This window comes from Scyliorhinus canicula, chromosome 13, assembly GCF_902713615.1.
Source record: "Scyliorhinus canicula chromosome 13, sScyCan1.1, whole genome shotgun sequence".
Taxonomy (NCBI): Eukaryota; Metazoa; Chordata; class Chondrichthyes; order Carcharhiniformes; family Scyliorhinidae; genus Scyliorhinus; species Scyliorhinus canicula.
In genome coordinates, this window is record NC_052158.1 from 101,028,767 (window position 1) to 101,050,616 (window position 21,850).

Consider the following 21,850-nt stretch of genomic DNA (forward strand, 5'->3'; position numbering starts at 1 on the left):
TATGGTTTTCTTTTCTCTCTGCCATTCCGTGTCCCCTTTTAAAGATGGGAACAGAAAATAATTACAGGGGTCCTGATGATAGTTCAAAAATACTACAGCCTTCTTGGTTTCCTTTATTAACCTGAGGTCAAGTATGGGTGGTATTCCCCCTCTCCTACTGTACCTTTTTGGTTGCTATCTCAACTATATAGAATACACTATTCTGACATTTCCTTGCCCATGAGAAATATTGTTTTTAAAATGTTGTTACTCTTAATAATAAAACAAAATAGATGAATATTACCAAGATTTCCCTGAGTACTTTGCAGTACTACTTTACAATTCCTCCTTCCATAGGCTTGAAAATTAGCTGAAAAATGACACCTTTGCTGGGATTCCTGACTCTGTTGATTGTGAAATGTGCAGCAGTCCACACAGGCATTCTGGATGGCATCACTGCTGACTTTTCTGTGAAGATTTACCACCATTTGCGGTCGATGGAGAAGGATGGCAATATTTTTTATTCTCCTTTTAGTATTGCTAACGCTTTAGGAATGATTGAGCTTGGTGCTGGTGGTACAACTCTTGAACAAATTCAACACGTTATGGGCTACAACTACATGAAAAAAGGTAAACACTCTGCTTTTTTAGGTCGAATTGATTTTCTTTAGTGAGTCTGCAATATATACTTAAAATTTTTTAATGTAAATTATGGTTCCAGTTGTTTAAGTTCATAACTTAAAAACGTCCATCAATCACGTTGACTTTGTAGTCTTAAGGCCACCCAATGCCTGATTTTGGAAAGTATCCCCTCGTCTGTAACCATTGGATCTTGATCTTCATTTGGATGACTATGTTTTTAGCCAAAGTTTCTCCAAATAGTAGATCTTGAACCTTCCACTCCAGATACAGTAAACCACAGTAAACTTAGAAACGTCTTTGGATGGAATTCTTCAGTTTTGTAACTAAATGCAGTGGTGAATGGTGACACCTTTCCCACTGGTCAGAATAGCAGGATCCCATGTCAGATTCTGCACTTGGAATCTCTTTAATTATGCATAGGCGTATTTCCCTCTGAATCACCTGGCGAGCTGGCAGCTGATTTGTCTGGCCGCTGTCAGCTAGCGGGTTTGAAGGTCTGGAAGCCATCCATATGTAAATGCCAGTCCATCAAACACATAATTCCCTCCAGCCCTCCTGTCCTCACCAGACCATGCAGAATGTCTGGAACACCAAGGGGAAAAACTAGCAGCCTCAAGAAGTTTGTTCCTGGATTCAACCACCCTCCCATGCCCCCCGCATCCCAAAGTCCATCACCTGCGAGGTGCCAATGCCCCACATGGACCCCTACCAACTGAACCTGGAGTCTGGGTGTATCACCTTCCAGTAAACAATGTAATATTCCTTTGACGACCTTGTTTGTGAGCATTTTGTGAGCCTTGTCGGGATCCAGCTTCCCTCCCTTCGGTCTTCCCTTTGCATTCTATTGTTCATCATCCTCGCCCACTTCCTTGCACCTCTGCCTGTCATCATGCCCTCTTGCCCTTCCACCCCCCCTCCCCACCCTTGCACAGTCCTCCTTCCACGTTGCCCCCTTGTCTTTGTCAAACCCCCATTCACCTTGCACCCCAGCCCTGGTCGACCTTCAGACCAGTGGAGTGGAGAGTCCATGAGATCAGCTCCGCATGGAACTGGAGGGCAAAAGCTGGTCTGCCCCAGCAGAGTGGCATTCACTGCAACAAGAGAGGCACTACGGTAGGTAGGCTGTGCATGTTGCGCTCACTTCAGGTCTCAAGGGAACTGAGGCCAGCCTTGTGCATGCCACTCTTTTTGTCAAACGGGTTTGATGCCAAGGTGATTTCCTGCTGGCACGATGCAAGCTTGGAAGGCCTGATGAGATTTGACGATTAGGTGTTTTAATGAGCATTCCTGAAATGCAAATAACATTCATGCTACCAGGTACCGATCCGCCATTGGAAGAATTGCAAACTGTTTTTACGCTGGCGGGTTTCTGACCTTTTTGGGTCCTGCTAAATTCTCCTTTCCCACCAGACACCAAACCCGGGATAGAGAATTCCATCCCTAGTTGCTGCTGGTGCAGCTATTACAATATTTATAATCTGGGAGTTAAGTGCTTTGACTTCCTCTTTTCTTAGCAGAAAGCATCTAACTGCTTTTGATGTGGTCATGAGCTGTCCATCATAGCTAGATGTTTATAAACATTGGTTAGTTTCACAGCAGGGCACTGATACCCCATTCAAGTGTGAAGGGAAATTAAATTAAACAATGCAGACATCTGGCTGTCTGATAACTGTAATGAACAGTGTGCCAATATGATAACAGTATTAAGGAGTATGTATTTTTTAATAGTGTTGAATTCTGTCCCGTTCAGGTGAGCAATTTGACTTGTTGCGGGACCTCTCTCAGTCAATGAAAGCAGACAGCCAGAAGTATGTAATGAAGCTTGCCAATTCATTGTTTGTGGAAAAAGGATTTCAACTGAGTGACAAATTCCTTCAAATGCTGAAGAAATATTTCAGTGCCAGTGTTGAAAATATTGACTTCAGCCAACCTTCCTCTGTGGCTGATCACATCAATGAGTGGGTGCAGAATCAAACTAATCGTAAGTATTGCCAACTTGTGAAATGCTGTTAATAGTGACATCTGTCTGTTTGAAATGTACCACTGTACAGAATTGGAATGATACAATACAGAAGGAGCCTATGAAACCCGTCAGAGTTGCAATGGTTCTCTCAACGAATTATACTTAATTCTGTCTGCTGCCATCCTAGGCTTGACTCCCTCTTAGTTAAGTCTGCAGCTTTCCTTTGTGCCTCTCGGTATTCTCCAAAAAGACTCAGTGCAGCCTTGTTAAGAGCGACAACCACAACTGCCCCATTCTGCTCTCTCACTGAACATCCTGCCTAGCTTGCCCCCTGGGGACTAATCTTACTTTCTACTCACCCCTTCTTACTGCTAACCCTGTGGACTTCGAGTTAATCAGTTTGCACCACCTTCCCCTCTTCTCGATCCAGAATGTCCATTCATTTGTGAACAAGGCTCTTGCCGATCCACTAACTTATTGTAGATGACTAGATTGACATCATGGTCTTGAGGACACTTGTCTGCTAATTGAACCCTTTCCACCTGGCTATGTCTTCCACCACTTGCCCTGCCAAGAACGTTGTGGTGATGGTGTGGCTCTTAACAAATCACACCTTGGTTTGGCCCCATACTCCTGCTTTGAATGCCTTGCTTTGCTCTACCCCTTATTTTTCTCAGTTATAATTCTCATTCTTTATCACACATTCAAATAGCATAAAGGGTTTTCACTGAGATATCTTGACTGCTTTCCTCCCTAAGCCTCTGCACAGTGTGACTTCTCACCTTCAAAGATTTTAACTTCCATTTCACCTTATCATGCTCTCTCTTCTGAGTTCACTGTCCTCTTATTCTCCGTTGACCTCTCCCTCCATGTAAATTCCCCAACCCATATTCATGGTCATCCCCTTGAACTTGCCAGCTTTTAGGGACATGCTAGTCTCATTGTATCAATCACCAGATAAGACCATCTCTGATCATTTCCTTGCATCACTCTCCACCAGTGTAAACTCTACTTCATTTGGGTTTACAGGAAAATATTACCCTTCTGCCCCTAATTCACAAATTTCAGCATCCCAAATATCTGGCATTTGGCCCTACAGTCACCACAACATCTTCTGAAATTACTGAATTGCTCAACCACATCCTACACCTTTGTTGTCCTTGTCCTTGTCCCCACTAAAACCATTTCTCTCTCTCACCCTGCCGTTCCCCTTGATACTGATCCATCTCTAGCTAGCTACCACCAGAACTAGTTGGATTACATGAAACATTATTGGAACCTGCTCTCGTCTGCTAATACTCCCCATCATTCTAAGTCGCAAGTCTTTGAACATGTTATTGCCCCCCAAATCTATGACCACCTTTCCCAGGGCTTAATATATTGATTTCCTCGAATCAGGTATCCAGCCCTGCCACAGTACTACCTCTTTTCAAAGTCACAAATGGCATCCTGTGTGACTGTGACAATGGTGAATTATCCTTCTGGCAGCTGGAGCCTTTGCATGGTTGACCACTCCATCGTCCTCTTCACAGCTCTCCACTATCATCCAGCTAGGTCAGACTGCACTCACCTGGTTCCATCTTTATCTACCTCGGTATTGTATCAGACCTTTGAGTTTGTGATCACATGTCTGTGCCATCACTAAGACTGCCTACTTCCATCTCCATGACACCGACTGACCCCAAACCTGGCTCAGCTGAAACCCTCACCCCTTTGTTACCTCTAGATTTGATTATGGCAATGCACCCCTTGCCGGCCTCCCACATTCTACCCTCCTGAAACTTGAGACCATCCAAAACACCGGTGCCTGTGTTCCTACTCACATCAAGTCTCGTTCACCCATCATTCCTGCACTCGTAGACCTACCCTGGCTCCTGGTTAAGCAATGCATTGGTTTTAAAATTTCCAACCTTATTTTCACTTTTCTCCATAACATCCCTTTTCTATAATCTCTATAATCTCCTCAAGCCCCATGAAAACGCTGAGATATCAGTGTTGTCTAATTCTGGCCTCTTGAGCAACCCTGATTTTAATAGGTAGTTGCACCATCAGCTACCAAGGCCATAAGCTCTGGAATATCTTCCCTTCAACCCTATGCCTCTCTCTCTTTTAAGATGCTCCTTAAAGCTTACTTTTTTTGATGAGTTTTCCTCATATTTCCTTGTGTGGTTCAGTGTCAAATTTTGTTTCATTCAATTTTGTGAAATGCCTCTGGGGGCTTTTTATAGTGTTACACAGGTGTTGCATAAATACAACTTGTTATTGCTGTCTTTCCTTTTGAAATATTCAATTTTTAACTTAATTTTTTTTCTTTTGAATATTCATTTTTCCTTTTCAAACATATATGGATGCTGCTGCCAGCACTGCTTTCTGTGAAAATATTTCATATCCTAACAGCCCTCTGCAATAAAATAAATCCCCTAACATCTTCCTTTGTTCGTTTAATGGTGATTATAAATGCATGCCTTCTGCTGCACTGACCAGTGGAAATAGTTGTTTCTCTTCACCTTGTAAACATGCTACCTCATTTTGAGCAGCTATATTGGATTTTTCCTCAAACATTGGGATTCGCTGGTCCCTCAGCCATGTGTTTCTTGGCGGTGCGCCATTCGCTGGCGGTGGGATTCTCTACACCCACCACTTGTTAATGGGATTTCCCATTGAAGCCACTCCACGCCGCCAGGAAACCCGCAGGGCGCTGCCAGCGGGAAAAGAGAATCCCAATGGCCGGAAAATTCCGACCATTGTTTCTTCTAATGAAAAGAGGTGCAGTTTCTTCAGTCTATTTTAAAATTACATCCTTGGTACAACCCTAATAAATCTCTTTGGATCTGCACCCAAACCCTGTGAAATATTTCAACCCTGTTTGGTACTGCCTCTGGGCTTTTATGTCCTTTACCCCTAATATTATAAATGGTGTGAGAGATCACATGTTGTTTTGCAATTTTATCTTCTTCCACATTTCAGGATTTGTGTGTCTGAATCCTATATACACTCTGCTCTAGTTTTACAATTCAGTGATTTGTTTCCTTCCTCCTCCCTAAAATGTGTCACACTCACAGTGCAGCCGACATCCTTTTGTCCAATCCAATAACCATGCTATCCTGAAATTGCTTGCAGCCCTTTTTATAGATTCTTAAATGTTCAATCTCGGCATAGCCCAGAGGAATGCTGCTGTTTGTATCTCTCCAGTTTGAAAACATGAGTAACTATTAACTCCTGTCTGCGTCTGTGGACAAAGCATTCAGACCAACATTTCAAGTGAGGACCCTTCAGAACATTTAGAAATTGGCAGTTGTTAATATGGTTTATAGCTGTATCTTTGCTGGTGAGTGCTAATGGTAGCTGAATTCACGATAATTTAACTTAATGTGCAGTCAGTTTTGCTGGTAATATATAAGCCTTTGTGATTTGTATCTCTGTGGAATGATATACTTTGACATTTTCTTTCCTCGGCGCAGATAAGATACCAAACCTTTTATCACCAAAGGACTTCAATGCTTTAACTCGCCTCGTCCTCGTTAATGCAATTTACTTTAAAGGAAATTGGAAGTCTCAATTCAGAGGAGAAAATACGCGCACATTTCCATTTACCAAAGATGATGAAAGTGAAATCCAAATACCCATGATGTACCAACAAGGAGACTTCTATTACGGTTTGCAAATGTTTAGCTTTTTTACTCCGTTAATTAAAATTGACCTTTCCATTCACTTGATCTGGCATTTGGAATGAAGATTCAAATTTGATAGAGAACAGTATTCCTTTGTTTCCTTAGCCTTTAGGTTCTCTGTTATGACTGCAAAAGAGCAGAGATATTTTAGCCTTAGCACTTAGCAGTGGGCAGAGACACAAATGTGGAGATATTGAAAGCAAGTAGTTACTCTTAATAACTTGATAATTCATGGTTTATAGATTTACTGTGATGCCGTGTCAACTGTGACGCAACTAGTCGCATGCTTGCTTCTGAGTCAAAAGTTCATGAGTTCAAGACGAACTCCAGGGACTGGAGTGTAAAATCGAGACTGATACTCGAGTGTTGAGGGAATACTGCACTGTCAGAGGAGTTGTCAGTCAGATGAAACATTATAACAGTTGAATGTCAGTTCCCACGGCACTGTTTCAAAGAACAGGCGAGTCCTCCCCAGAGTGCTGGCCAATATTTATTCTTCAACTAACACGATTAAAACCACTAAGCTGGTCATTATCTTAGTGCTGTGTGTGGAAGAAAATGGCTATGTGTAAATTGACTGCCATATATCCTGTATTACAACAGGGGCCAGACGGTAAAAGTATTTCATTAGTTGTGAAGCACTTTGTGACAATATAAGTTATAAGTTCTTTACAGATGCAACTTGTTTTTTTTTTAGGTGAGTTCAGTGATGGCTCAAATGAAGCAGGAGGAGTATACCAAGTTTTAGAGATGCCGTACATTGGTGACAAGATGAGTATGATGATAGTTCTCCCAAGGCAGGAAGTACAACTGGCTACCTTAGAGCCACTTATCAAAACCCAACTAATTAATGAATGGGCGAGCTCGGTAAAGAAGCAGAAGGTCGAAGTATATCTGCCAAGGTGAGGGGGTGTTTCTTGTTTGGGGAATGATGTCTAATAAAATCGGTTTGCATATCTGAAATATGTTTGACTAGTAGTTTTGTATCAGAAAGTCACATACACATTTGCGGGGCAATTTAGTGATAATTAGAAAAACAACATTGAATAGTGAAAATGTCTATTCAGGTTGTATTGCATTAATACCATGTTTTGGACCTCACTTTGATAATCACATGCTTTCCAACTAGTATTTTGGATGCAATGGAAATCGATAGATATGAGGCTGGTGCAGGAAAGTGTAATTGAGGTAGGATAGCCATGATCTTATTGAATGCCAGAATAGGCTTGATGGGCCAAATGGCCTGCTTCTGCTTTTATTTCTTATGACTAAATATTTACAATGCTAACCGTTTCTGAAGATCGGAGTAATTAATGATCTTGTAGTGAAGGCACCCCTAGGTAGTAGCGGCCGTAATATGATTGAATTTTACATTCGGTTTGAGGGAGAGAGGAGTGGGGCTGAGACAATTTTCTGGAACAAAAGGCAGTGTGGGCGGGAAAAGTGGTGAGTAAGATGCCAGCCTCAATGGCAGCTTTCCTTGCTGTATTGTGACAAGGGGCAAGTTCCACCACATCATACTGGCGGGGCGGGCCCAATCATTTAGGTTTTAAAGGGCACCCTGATTTCAAAAAAACAGAACTTCCCCCTTGGAAACCCACCCACACCACACATTCCACCCATGGAATATTGTCTCATGGCACTGCTCCATGGCCAAGTTGCAGAGGGTTGTGCCAGGTTACTGTCCGGGCTTGACTTGTAACGCGCACAAGACCTACGGGATGGAGCAATCAGTCTTCCTGGGAGTCTTGCCGAATACGAGCTCCCCTGCTAAGGGGGCGGGGAGCCCCAAGTCATCCACGGTTACGTTCATAGATCATAGAATTTACAGTGCAGAAGGAGGCCATTCAGCCCATCGAGTCTGCACTGGCTCTTGGAAAGAGCACCCTACCCAAGGTCAACAACTCCACCCTATCCCCATAACCCAGTAACCCCACCCAACACTAAGGGCAATTTTGGACACGAAGGGATAATTATCATGGCCAATCCACCTAACCTGCTCATCTTTGGACTGTGGGAGGAAACCGGAGCACCCGGAGGAAACCCACGCACACATGGGGAGGATGTGCAGACTCCGCACAGACAGTGACCCAAGCTGGAATCGAACCTGGGACCCTGGAGCTGTGAAGCGATTGTGCTATCCACAATGCTACCGTGCTGCCCGTTCTGTATAAAGTTGGCCAGGTATGGTACCAACAGGACAGACTGGGAACTGCCATATACTGTAAATACTAGTGCATTGCAATAAAACAAGTTTTATTTTATTAACCCAGTTGAGACACATTTTTGGTTTACAAAAATGACCCACCCCCCTATCCGTGGGGCTGTACACACCAGTGCGCCACCGGCGAGCCCTCACAATTCAATGTGAGAGGACAATCAAGCGTAAAGGCTTTATAATTACATTTAAATCTATGCAAATGAGTATCCTGACTTTCAAAGTCAGGATTCCCATTACATCTTGGAAAGCGGGGCGAATCGATGAGTACATTCGGCTGGTGTAAAGGCCATTCTGGGATTTTCCACACCTGCTACCATTTCACCCCCCTCACCCCTGAAAACAGGAGTGGAATATCTTTCCTATGTTTTAAACCTTAAATAAGGGCAATTATGAGGGCATGAAAACAGAGCTGGCTAAAGTGAATGGCCAAATTAGGGTAAGGTATAGACCAATGGACATGCAGTGGTAAGCATTTTAAGAGGACATTTCAGAATGCACAGAATGGATTCATAGAATTCATAGAATTTACATTTACAGAATTAGCAGTGCAGATGGAGGCCATTTGGCCCATCAAATCTGCACCGGCCCTTGGAAAGAGCACCCTATTAAGCCCACACCTCCACCCTATCCCCGTAACCCAGTAACCCCACCTAACCTTTTTGGACACTAAGGGCAATTTAGCATGGCCAATCCACCTAACCTGCACATCTTTGGACTGTGGGAAATTCTTCTATGAAACCCACGCAGACACGGGGAGAATGTGCAGACTCCGGACAGACAGTGATCCAAGCTGGGACCCTGGAGCTGCAAAGCAACAGTGCTAACCATTGTCCTACCGTGCTGACCAATATGTTGGGCTGCCCTGGTGGTGTTTGAACCCCCTATCCACCAGAGTATTAGCCAGCTCCTCTGGATTACGAGACCAGTGACATTACCACTGTGCCAACTCTCCCCTAGATTCATTTTAACAAGTAAGAAAAAGCTTAAAGGACAGGCACACCATCCATGGTTAACTGGAAAGGCCAAGGATAGTATCAACATTTTTTAAAAAGCATATAATTGAGCAAAGTTGAGTGACAGGTCAGAAGATTAGACAGAATACAGAACACCAAGGTATTCTGATGCCATCATAAACCTGGAAGGCAAACTGTAAATGATACAGTGTTGTTGTTCTTTTACTTCTCTTATCTGCCCATTTGCCCTTTAAATAATGCTGACAGAAATGTGAGACTTCTGACATTTAGAAATGACATAGCCTGTTTCCATTAGTCACTTGAAAGGCCAAAAACAAAATAACATTGCACTTCAGTTTCCTGTCATAGTCATTGACTATTAAAATCTTTTCAGTCAACGTGATTGCCTCCTCATTGAAAAAGTTATCTGGATTTAATTTTCAATTGATTTGTGGGATATATATGTGTAAAATATTAAACCTCTGGTAGCATTTCCTAAAACGGTGTCATTGAGGAGTATGCCTCACACCGTTGGGACGCTTCAGGACGTTGCCTAAAGGCCCTCCCCAGATGCTCCAACCCAACTTCCCGACGATGCGGGGGACATGTGCTCTCAGTTTTCATGAACCCGGTGTGGCAGCTGCGGACTGTGTCCAGCACCGCGTCAGTCAGAGTGGGGGCAGGGGAGCTTTGGCAAGGGATGGGGACTGTTGGGAGGTGGCAAGGGATGGGGACTGTTGGGAGGTGGCAAGGGATGGGGACTGTTGGGAGGTGGCAAGGGATGGGGACTGTTGGGAGGTGGCAAGGGATGGGGACTGTTGGGGGGGGGGGGGGGGGGGTGTGGCCCGGGGATGGCCAGGGAGGCACTATCTGGCAGGTTGGGTCCACGCGCAGCCAGCGCCATGTTGTACGGCGCGACCGCTGCAGGTTGTCGCTGTGTGCAGGCGCGGCCGTGGACCCGGCAATTCTCCAGGCGTTTATATAGCGAAGACCGTGCGTTTTATGTGGCGCGACTGCTAGCCCCTCACTGGTCGGAGCAACGGTCCGGGGCCTGCACCTACATTTTTGTCATAAAACCAGACGCTTCCTCCGGGCATAGCCTCAAAATCAGAGAATCCAGCCCATTGTATTTTCAGTATTGATGTTAAATGTATATTACTGTCAAGCTCTACTCATTAAAGCTAAATATAGTGACATACGAAGAATTTGCCCAAGATATTCGGGGGGATTCTCCACTGACCAATGCCAGCAACGAGATTCGCGGTCGGACGGATAATGTTGTGTCGAGCTCAAAATGGGATTGGCGCCGGACACCAATTCCTTTGCGATGCCCCGGTCTCCCGCTGGCAGCTACATCGAGGTTCGCGCCCAGCGTCGGCGGCTCCATGCAAATCCCTGATTTGCATCAATTCAACTATGATTAATGGACTGGATGCTGCTCCCCTCCGCGATACTCCACCCTGTCAGGTCGCAGTCAAGCGGGCACAAATCGATGTATGTATTTACAAGCGGGGCCTGGGCACCATGGCTGTTGTTGGGGAGCAAGACGGTAAGAAAACTCTCAAAACCTATTGGCCTTGCTGGACGAGGGTGTCTGGCTGGACCTCGGGGACCAGCAGGGAACCCCTTGGCGGCAAGTGCATGGACACAGGATGTCTTCCTCAAGATCGGGGTGGCCTGGCTCAGACCCCTATTGCTGCATTAATTTATTTAAACCCACCCGTTAGCTGCAATGTACAGACCTGCTGACTGTATCCTGTAAATGCTCATGTCGGAACCCAACCAGCCCTCCCCTCTGGAAACCCTCAAGCCCCAGCAGTATCATCAGGGGTGGGCATGGCCGTGCTCAATTTCTGGTGTACCAGGTGTTGGCACTCCTCAGTGGACTCCTTAGAAAGGCTGTCCCATTGCAGAGGATTAGCAGAGCCCACCCCAAACAAAGGATACACCGTGGCTGCTGGAACCCTCACTGGCACTCTGCCCCTCTCAGAATGCCCCTCACCAGTGACACTGTCAGCTCGCTCACTTCTGAGGATCACCTAGCTGTTCCAAGTCCTGCTGCATCCTTGATCCATCCTGCCCCAGGTCAGGAAATGTGACCAGCTCACTGTTAGGTTGTGCATAAATTCCAGGCTCCATATAGTACTGCAGCAGAGGTGCCAGCAAACGCACATATCCCTTACCCACCCACATCTGTTGGAGCTGCCTGCACACCAGCCAGTTAGCATGGAGGCGACTGGCAGCACAAGTTGACCATCTCCGCCACACAACCAGTTGTCACCTTGCTGGTGGGATGACACACAGCCCACCCAGTGAGGAGACCCACAGTAGACCCCACAGCGAGAAACAAGACAGGGGCCACTAGCCTAACATTAACATGGGTTGTCCCAGTTGATAGGGAAGGGTGGTGAGGATAGAGGCTTCTCACATTACAGGCCAGGTGCCTCTAACTGATGGGGACAAGGGTGCCGTGTGGAGGACGTCATATCGAAGGGGCTGGGGGAGGAAGGTGAGAACATGTTGAGGGTGGCGCAGCAGTACAGCTCAGGGTGACCATGTAACCAGGTGACATTGGATGGGCAAGGAAATCATCATTTTGCTAACATTTTCTCTTTCCACCCTCTCCACCCACAGATACATGGATATCAGGCTGTAGCCAGCTATGCTCACTCTCTACCTGGCCGCTGTTGCCATTATGGATATACAAAGGCTAGAGCGCTAGGGCCAGCCCAGGGAGGACCCTGCATAAGTGGAGCAGGAACAAGCTGGTGAGCCAAATGCCAACCGTCTAACAGACTGAGGAGGAGCTGTAAAAGAGGCACCGCATCAAGCCATATGTATACCTTCAAGAGCTGCCGGGCCATATGTGCCTAAGCCGACTTCAGTTCACCAAGGAGTCAGTGTGCCGCCTGTGCCAGACGGTATCATGCCTGGCACTGCAGGGGTATTGAGGAGGGCACTCAGTGGTCATCAAGGTGGCATTTGCCCTGAACTTTTATGCCTCTTCCAGGGCTCGAGTGGAAACCTGGGTGGGATCTCTGAAATGTCCGAACACTGGCACATCCATGCTGTTATGGACGGCCTATGTGCCATGCATTGGACTACGTCACCTCCAACCTGGACCTAGCAGTAGGATTTGCTGCCATCGCTGGCATGCCCCAAGGCATGTATGTCCCCCTCAGTGCACTGATAAACATGGGGTACCCTTCATCAATAGGACGGCTTCCACCCCATGAATGTGCAGTTGGTGTGTGACCGTCAGCTGCGCATCATGTACGCCTACTGCCGATAGCCAGCTAGCGTGCAGCAAGGATACATCCTGCCGCATTGTTCGGTACCCAGCACCTTCGAGGTGCTCCCTTGGGTGAGAGGTTGGCTATTGGGCGACGAGGTTTACCAGCTGAGATCGTGGCTGATGACGCCTGTGCGAAGGCCCCAGACCAAGGCAGAGAATCGTTATAACAACGCTCATGCAGCAACCAGGAGCGTTATCAAGCATTGCATCAGGTGCGCTTCCGGTGCCTGGACCGCTCTGGTGGGGTGCTTGACTATAGGCCTGAGAGGGTCTCAAGCATTGTGGTGGCCTACTGCATCCTTCATAACATCACGCAACAGAGGGGAGAGATGCTGGAGGAGGAGGAAGATCCTCATCTGGCAATGAGGAGGAGAATGGTGTCCAGGAGGATTTGTGCGTGGAGCCTGAGCTGGCAGGACAGAACCCCTAATGTGTGATCCAGGGCCGCAGCACACGGGAAAAACCTTATCACCTCCCGATTTACCAACCAGGATGCTTGTCCACCAGCAGCTCTGACGCCCTGTCTCACCTCTTCTGCTCCCCCCACCCCCGCAACTTCAATTTCCCCTGCAACCCCACACTATACAGAATCCCCCTTCCCGAGAACCTTCAACCCTTTCCTCTCACTCAGTCCTTCGCTAATCCTTCCTACTACCACAGCTCCCCCTCTCACCCCACCGAGGGTGCTACCAGAATCTCTACAGGCAGTATCAGTGGATCATGACAATGTGATGTAGAATGATGACAGCCAGCTTCTGGATGAGGTCTGGTGCTCCACATTATTTGACACAGTCTGTCTCTTGTCTTTAGGATAACATGCCACTGTCCGTGCTGTTTATCCCTGCATGTGTTCTGGAAAGTCTTTCTCTTGGGCCCATATATCTTGGGGGCAAATGGGAGGGGGGGGGGGGGGGGTGCAGTGATGGTGTAAAGTTAGGGCTCACTCACTGGGAATGCTGTCAATCAAGGCGGGCTCACATTGCTGCCCCCATGGACTGCCACTTCTCAGTGAGGATGTCACCATGTGGGAAGTTCATGGCCCCACCCAAACCTTCACCCCCCTTTCCCATCCAACAGACGCACAACACCCAGCCATAACCCATCCTTCACACCCGTCAGAGGTTAGAAGCAGGTCGGACTGGTGGTGCAAAATGTTTACTGGTGACTCTGTACAATAGTGTGCCCTTTCTTCTATCGACTATATCTGTGCCAACGTAAGTGTCATCTAGCTTCCTTATCTTACGTGGCTTACCATTCCTTCTTGATGGTATTCCAGACAGCACATCAGAAGTGGCGGTGGCCTGCTGAGTCTCCCGCCCTCTGCAGTGTGATTCCCTTGGTGGCCATCCTCTGGAGGGTCTTCTGCCTGGATGGGCCCAGCTCATCTTGGTGTGTTAAAGATGACAACGTGTCAGCCTGTTCTGTCTGCTGTTCATGAGATGTGGCAGTGTCAGATGGGGGGTTTCTGAAGGACTGAGGTGTTCCAGCACCCCCGCTGTAGGAGGTGCTGGCATGGGTCGCTTCACTTCCTTCTCCCTCGGGATGCTCGATGTCTCCTGGATTACTTCATGGGAAGGAAGCGAGGTTGGAGTGAGCTCCGAAATATCACCTTCCGCTGCCAGTCCGAGTGGCCCGCCCTTGTCTGAGCCATGGGCTTGATGCCATCAGCCATGGCGCATTGAGACTGGGACATGTCCTTCAGCGAGTGAGACATGTCCCTTTCTACCTCTGTCATGTCCCTCTGTGCCTATGACTTGTTCTTTTGTGACTGGCCAAAGTCAGTCAGTGCACTGCCAATGCTCTTGATGCCATCAGCCATGACCCTTTGTGAATGGACCAAGCTCTGGATTGCCGCAGCAATGTCCATCTGCACCTGGGACATGTCCACCTGTGACTGGGCTCTACTAGCCTGCACCTTAGCCATGGACAGCACAGTGTAGCCCAAGCCATGGAAATCCTGAAACATGGCTCTGACGTCTTGCCCCAGGCCTTCCACCGCGGATGCCACCCTTTCAATATTGGGCTGGGTGCCACACATGAACAGCACCATCTCCTGCAACTGAAGGCAATGGGACTCCTCCAGCTGGACTTGCAGGTGCTGGAAAGTTGCTGACACCCCCTCCTATAGATTCTGGCTCTGCGTCTGCATCTGCCCCAGTGATGTTTTACAGAAACACGATACCTGTCCAACCGTCAGCTGTTCCCTGGGATCGGGCAGCCCTCCAACCATCCGCTCACTCAGGAGTCCCTGCCTTCACCTGATGTGCTGCAGCATGTGCGTGGTGCTCACCAAAGGGAGCCTGATCGCTAATATTACCCACTGAGGAGATAGTCTCCACGATGGTGGAGCGTGCAGATGCCGGTCGGTGTCATCCCTGGAGTGGTGCTCTTGCGGGAACTGGAGATCTGCCTGGGGGCAGTGACCCTCGATGGCCCTGCCTTGCCTAATGGTGAACCTGCAAGACAAAAGATATGGAGCAAGATCTTGGGAAGGATTGGTCTGTGGGAGATGGGTGACTCACTGGCTATAGGGATATCTGCGTTGAGGTTTTACTTATTTGGCGCATGCCGACCTCCATCGCAGCCACTGCCCTCTCATTGGCCTCCCACGTGAATTGCAGGGCCCTCTCCTCAGAGGGAGTGTGGACTTGAATTTCTGCGATTTTCCCCCTCCTGTCTTTTGGCTCTCACGCCTATTTTAGGCCGCCTTACCGTTGGGACAAAGGAATTTCGTAATGTGACACTGGGATGCGAGTTGTACTGGAGCGGGGTGGGCGGCGGTTGCTGTATGTGTGCAAGGCTCCTGGCCATAGAGAACAATACATGTGATGGGGTTTGGTGGAGAGTGGGTTGTAAGGAAAATGCAGGCAAGTGGGGGTGTTGTTGGCCTCGAGGGGATTGGGTGCAAAGTAAGGAGTGAGGGACGGGAGTGATGCCAGGAGCACAGGTGGTGACTCACCTGAGCTGTCCGAAGGAGGTTGTTCAGCTTCCTGCGTTGTGTGCCAGTCCTCCTGGTGATTCTGCCAGTAGTAGCAGCCTCTGTCACATCATCCCAGGTGCCCTCGAGTAGGGCAGGCTTGAGTCTTCCTCCCACCCTGGGGAAGAGGGTGTCCCTCCTCCCCTCAATGGCATCCAGCATAGGTCAGTCTCGGACTCCTGGATTCAGGGCACTGGTCAGCGTGCAGCTATCTTATTGGCTGGAATAACAGTCTGTGATGAATGGAGCGCTTGTAAGCAGAATCCCGACCCCAGCGAATCAGACGGCAGCGGGGCTGGGAATTGGGCTGCATGTGGACAGCATGCTGGCCCATTTGCATGACCTGAATTTTGACTGCATGGCGCTCGCAGTGGGATCCCAAACTCCATGTAATTTCTTGGTAAGACCAGGGGGAAGGCAGAAGAATAGGGATGAGGAATGTATCAGCCATGATCGAATAGCGGAGCAGACTCGATGGGCCAAATGACCTAATTCTGCTCCTATATCTTATGATCTTATGGTGATTCATTTCCGGTGGGAGAACATATGGGGCTAGATTCTCCATTTCAGCGGCTTGAATGGAGAATCCGTGGATGTTTTATGATGCCAAGATCAATGCCGAACCCTCACCGATTCTGAGACCGGTGAGGGGCTAGCAGCAGCGCCGGGTGAAACTTCGTCTCCCATGCCTAAAACAGCCAGAGAATGGCGAGGCCCATGGCAGGGAATGTGCACGGCGATGACCTACAGCGGTCACGCCGCACAACATGGCGTGGCCCTGCGCGCACCCGACCCACCATCTGTGACCCCACAGCCCACCCACTGACCGTCACCCCAGCTCTCGTGGAAGTCCCCCCGGGGCACGGATCCCGGCGCTGGACACCGTCTGCATCCGCCACACCGGGGTGCCCAACCACTGAGACCACACGTGTCCCACGCGATCAGGAACACGGCCCATCGGGGGCAAAGCATCGCGGGAGGGCCTTCCGATGTCGCGTGCCATTGCAATGGTGTGTGACACGATGATGCCATTTCAGAGAACATAAATAGAACAGAGAACATACAGTTCAGAAGGAGGCCATTCGGCCCATCGAGTCTGCACCGACCCACTTAAACCCTCATTTCCATCCTATCCCTGTAACCCAATAACCCCTCCTCACCTTTTTTGGTCACTGAGGGCAATTTAGCGTGGCCAATCTACCTAACCTGCACGTCTTTGGACTGTGGGAGGAAACCGGAGCAGCCGGAGGGAACCCACGCAGACACGGGGAGAACATGCAGACTCTGCACAGACAGTGACCCAGCATGTAATCGAACCTGGGACCCTGGCTCTGTGAAGCCACAGTGCTAATCACTTGTGCTACCGTGCTGCCCCACATGAACAGCACCATCTCCTGCAACTGAAGGCAATGGGACTCCTCCAGCTGGACATGCAGGTTCTGGAAAGTTGCTGACACCCCCTCCTATATATTCTGGGGGGCGGAGCATGGCTGACCAGCGTCAAACCGGTGCCAGCCCCGATTTTGGTGTCAGAACCCATTCTCCGCCCCATCGCTGATAACGATATCGGCATCAGGCAACGGAGAATCCAACCAAGGTCTCCCAAACTGCGAATCTAGCCCATTGTGTAATTACTTTATAATGTAGGGCTGTCTAAGCACCTCGTTTCACGGTGCCAATTAGTATCTATCGATTGAAAACATCATGCTGAATCAAGAATGAATGTTGATTTTGTTTGCAGTTGATTTTAGTGCATGCTTCACTTTATGACTCCACAGAATCTGCATTTCAAGAATGATAATGATGCACACATCATAACTAATATTATTTAAACTCCATATTTTAACAACACCAGGTTAAAATCCAACAGGTTTGTTTCAAAGACTAGCTTTCGGAGCACTGCTCCTTCCTCAGGTGAATGAAGAGGTACATTCCAGAAACATATATATAGACAAAGTCAAAGATGCAAGACGATGCTTTGAATGTGAGCATTTGCAGGTAATTAAGTCTTTACAGATCCAGAGATGGGGTAACCCCAGGTTAAAGAGGTTGGACTTTAACCTTGTGTTGTGAGACTTCTTACTGTGCTCACCCCAGTCCAACGCCGGCATCCCCACATCATGCATATTTTAATACATACAGACATGTCTCGTTATAATGGCAAAGTCAGCAGAAATATTATTGGAAACAAGAAGCTTGTATGAAGCTCTGAAAGAACCACAGATTCTTAAAATACACATTAAATTTGAAAATAATGTAGCATATATTATCGAAGATACTTAATAATGGCAGTCACAATCATTCCATATAGAACTCCGAGATTTTGAACTGATTTAAATGTTCAGCTATTGCTTATTTCTCAATTCACGTTATCCTTGCAACTGTGGTATTAAAATCATTCCTTGTGGAAGTCAGTCATGCTGTTTCTGTCAATGAAAAACCATCCATAGTATATCTGACCAGCTTTTTCACTCTAGCTGTGCTTCCATACCATAGATTAGTATAGACGGAAATCTGTGAAGGTTACTAAGCAGAGTTCACAAAGTTGGGAATACAATTTGTGCTATCTCTGTGTGCACAAGATTTTTCCATTATTGCTTTGGAATTGTAGAATAAAAGAAGCACATTTAGCTTGTAATAACAAATTATTTTTGCTGGACAAAAGATACATTAGTAATCCTTCTAAAGCTCTACAGAATCAATCTGTTTATCATTTAAATTTAAAGCAAAAGAAATGCTGACAAAGAATTTCATTCTTGTTTCAATCTTCTGCATGTGTCTAAAATCATGTTTCTAGGTTCAAAGTGATGCAGAATATTGATTTGAAGGAGGTTCTGGCCGGCCTGGGGATCTCGGAGGTGTTTGGTGTCGATGCTGACCTCTCAGCAATGACTGGTAAGTAAAGAGTCTCATTATTTAAAGATTGTCTTATTAGCTGGTATGTAAGATTCAGTTTAAGCGGAGGTGATCAATCTTTTGAAAGCTACTCCTATTGTGATACAAGAGCAATTCTTTTCTTCAACAGTGTTTATTAGGATGAGTAAGTAGTTGATTATAGTGGAGCAATGAGAATATTGTTTTCGACCAGGCCTATTGCTATCAGGCTTAAATGCAAAAAAAAAAGTGTTTTCCGGATCCACAATTAAATCACTTGACATTATTCAATACAGTAATCCACATCATGTAATAATAATAACCTTTTATTGTCAGAAGTATGAAGTTACTGTGAAAAGCCCCTAGTTGCCACATTCCAGCACCTGTTCGGGTAAGATGATACGGGAATTGAACCCGCGCTGCTGGCTTTGCTCTGCATCACAAACCAGCTGTCTAGCCCACTGAGCTAAACCAGCTCTATAATACGAAGATATAGGCTTGTAACACAGCCTTTGGATTAGTTGTGTTTGCTAGGAGCCAACAAATGAAATGAAATGAAAATCGCTTATTGTCACAAGTAGCTTCAAATGAAGTTACTGTGAAAAGCCCCTAGTCGCCACATTCCAGCGCCTGTTCGGGGAGGCTGGTACGGGAATTGAACCAGAGCTGCTGGCCTGTCTTGGTCTGCTTTAAAAGCCAGCTCTTTAGCCCTGTGCTAAACCAGCCCCTACACGGCATCTTCCTACAGTGCTGAGCAAATCTTCACTGTTATTTGCTGCAGGTCAACATGGCACTAATTGATATGGAATCAATGAACACATGACGAGTGGTTAACGTAACTGAGGCTTCAATACACGAAACAGAAAGCCTCCCGGCCTCTGATCCCGAACTGGATCAGAGGCAGAGACCAGCCACCTTTTATACGTGAGCCCGAAGGGAGGAGCCCAGGCATGTAACAATACAATGCAGTGGTTTACCGCATTCACCCCCTGTTTTAAAAAAAAGACTCCAGCGGGGGTAAGGTGGGCTTAAAGATCAAGTCTGTCGGGGGCCAAGGGCAGCACGGTGGCCTAGTGGTTAGCACAACCGCCTCACGGCGCTGAGGTCCCAGGTTCGATCCCGGCTCTGGGTCACTGTCCGTGTGGAGTTTGCACGTTCTCCCCGTGTCTGTGTGGGTTTCGCCCCCACAACCCAAAAAGTAGGTGGATTGGCCATGCTAAATTGCCTCTTAATTGGAAAAAATTATTGGCTAATCTAAATTTATAAAAAAAAAGTCTGTCGGGGGCCTTGACATTCCGCCGTGATCGCCTCAGTCCCAGCTGTGGTGTTTGCACCAGTGTCGAGACCTGCGCGTCCGGGAGCGTGTTGTCCTCTTCTTCACCCAGTTGTTGATTCGGTGTAGGATCGGGAGTGGTGGTGATGGTCGCTGGGGAATCTGCAGGTGCCAAATCCCGAAGGGAGACTGTGTCTTGTCGCCTGTCCTGATGTGCCACGTAGGCATAATGTGGATTGGCATAGAGGAGCAGGAGCTCCTCAACGAGGGTATCTGATTCATGTCTCCTCGCATGCTTCTGGAGGAGGACAGGCCCTGAGACTCAGCCAGGACGGGAGCGAGACGCCGGAGGTGGATTTCCTGGGGAAGGCAAACATATACTCATGAGGAGTCTCATTGGTGGCAGTACACAAGAGCGACCGGATGGAGTGGAGCGCATTAGAGAGGACCTCTTGCCAGCGGGAGACTGGGAGACTTTTCGATGGAAGAGGACGGTCTTCCAGACTGTCGCATTCTCCCTCTCCACCTGTCCGTTGCCCCGGGAGTTGTAGCTGGTCGTCCTGCTGGAGGCGATGCGCTTGCTGAGCAGGAACTGACGCAACTCGTCGCTCATGAAGGAGGAACCCCGATCGCTGTGGACGTAGGTGGGGAACTCGAACAAGGTGAAAAGACTGTGCAGGCCTTGATGACAATGGCAGAGGTCATGTCAGGGCATGGGATGGCAAAGGGGAATCTTGAGTACTCGTCAACAATGTTGAGGAAGTACACGTTACGATCAGTGGAGGGGAGGGGCTCTTTGAAATCGACGCTGAGGCGGTCAAAGGGGTGAGAGGCCTTCACCAGGTGCGCTCTGTCTGGCCGATAGAAGTGTGGTTTGCACTCCGCGCAGACCTGGCAGTTCCTGGTCATGGTCCTGACCTCCTCGATGGAGTAAGGCAGGTTGCGAGCTTTGACAAAGTGAAAAAAACGGGTGACCCCAGGGTGACAGAGGTCATTGTTGAGGCCCCGGAGTCAGTCAACTTGTGGGCTGGCATGTACCGCGGGATAGGGCATCTGGGGGCTCATTGAGCTTCCAAGGTCGATACAGGTTATTGTACTTGCAGGTGGAGAGCTCGATCCTCCACCTCATTCTTGTCATTCTTGATATTTCCCCGCTGTGTGTTATTGAACATAAAGGCAACCGACCGTCGGTCAGTGAGGAGAGTGAATTGCCTGCCGGCCAGGTAATGCCTCCACTGTCGCACAGCTTCTACAATGGCTTGGGCTTCCTTTTTGATGGAGGAGTTTCAAATTTCGGAGGCATGGAGGGTACGGGAGAAGAAAGACTTGCGGGCTCACCCGTGCATGGAAGACCTGCTTCTTTTGGAGGTCAGTAAAGTCTTCGGTGAAGGATCTGAGGTACACTTCGGAGCAGCTTAGCCAGTGCTCGAAAGTTGCAGTGGCATCGGCTGCCTGTGGGTTCAGCTCCAGGCAATCAGGCTTGAGTGATCAATTCATATTAGATGTTTAGTGTATTAAATTGATATGCCATCAATGAACACACGACGAGTGGTGAACGTAACTGAGGCTTTAATACACTAAACAGAAAGCCTCCTGGCCTCTGATCCTGAACTGGATCAGAGGCGGAGACCAGCCACCTTTATACGTGAGCCTGAGGGGAGGAGCCACAGGCGGAGCCAGCAGGGACAAGCCCAGGCATGTTACAATACAATACAGTGATTTACCACACTAACCACTGCTTGTTTGTGGTTAGTAATAATCTCCGAATGCAGATAGAAATCCTCTTATGCCATGTGCTACAAGACAGACCACAGGAAGGTCAATATATTAACATTATCAGAAATATAGCAGTTGTCTAGTACTGAAGATGAGACAGACTAGATTCAGCATCAGGTGTTCTCTCTGATGTTCCATTATTTTTTGATCCCAAAATTACTTTCAGGAAGCTCACAGTGGCACAGGTCTTAATGCTTGAGACAATTCTTGGCGCAAGGAAAAACTA

General features: G+C 47.7%; 1 protein-coding gene across 2 annotated transcripts in view; it reads left to right on the top strand.

The window, feature by feature from the left end:
• serpini1 (serpin peptidase inhibitor, clade I (neuroserpin), member 1) overlaps positions 1 to 21,850 on the top strand; it is a 63,049-nt gene that overhangs the window by 26,529 nt on the left and 14,670 nt on the right. For both annotated transcript variants that reach the window (XM_038815233.1, XM_038815234.1), the window contains exons 2-6: positions 337 to 609; positions 2,372 to 2,602; positions 6,046 to 6,240; positions 6,953 to 7,157; positions 18,499 to 18,596. In XM_038815233.1, coding sequence (XP_038671161.1) covers positions 357 to 609; positions 2,372 to 2,602; positions 6,046 to 6,240; positions 6,953 to 7,157; positions 18,499 to 18,596 — 982 coding nt within the window. In that variant the 5' untranslated portion in view covers positions 337 to 356. The remainder of the gene's footprint in view (positions 1 to 336; positions 610 to 2,371; positions 2,603 to 6,045; positions 6,241 to 6,952; positions 7,158 to 18,498; positions 18,597 to 21,850) is intronic.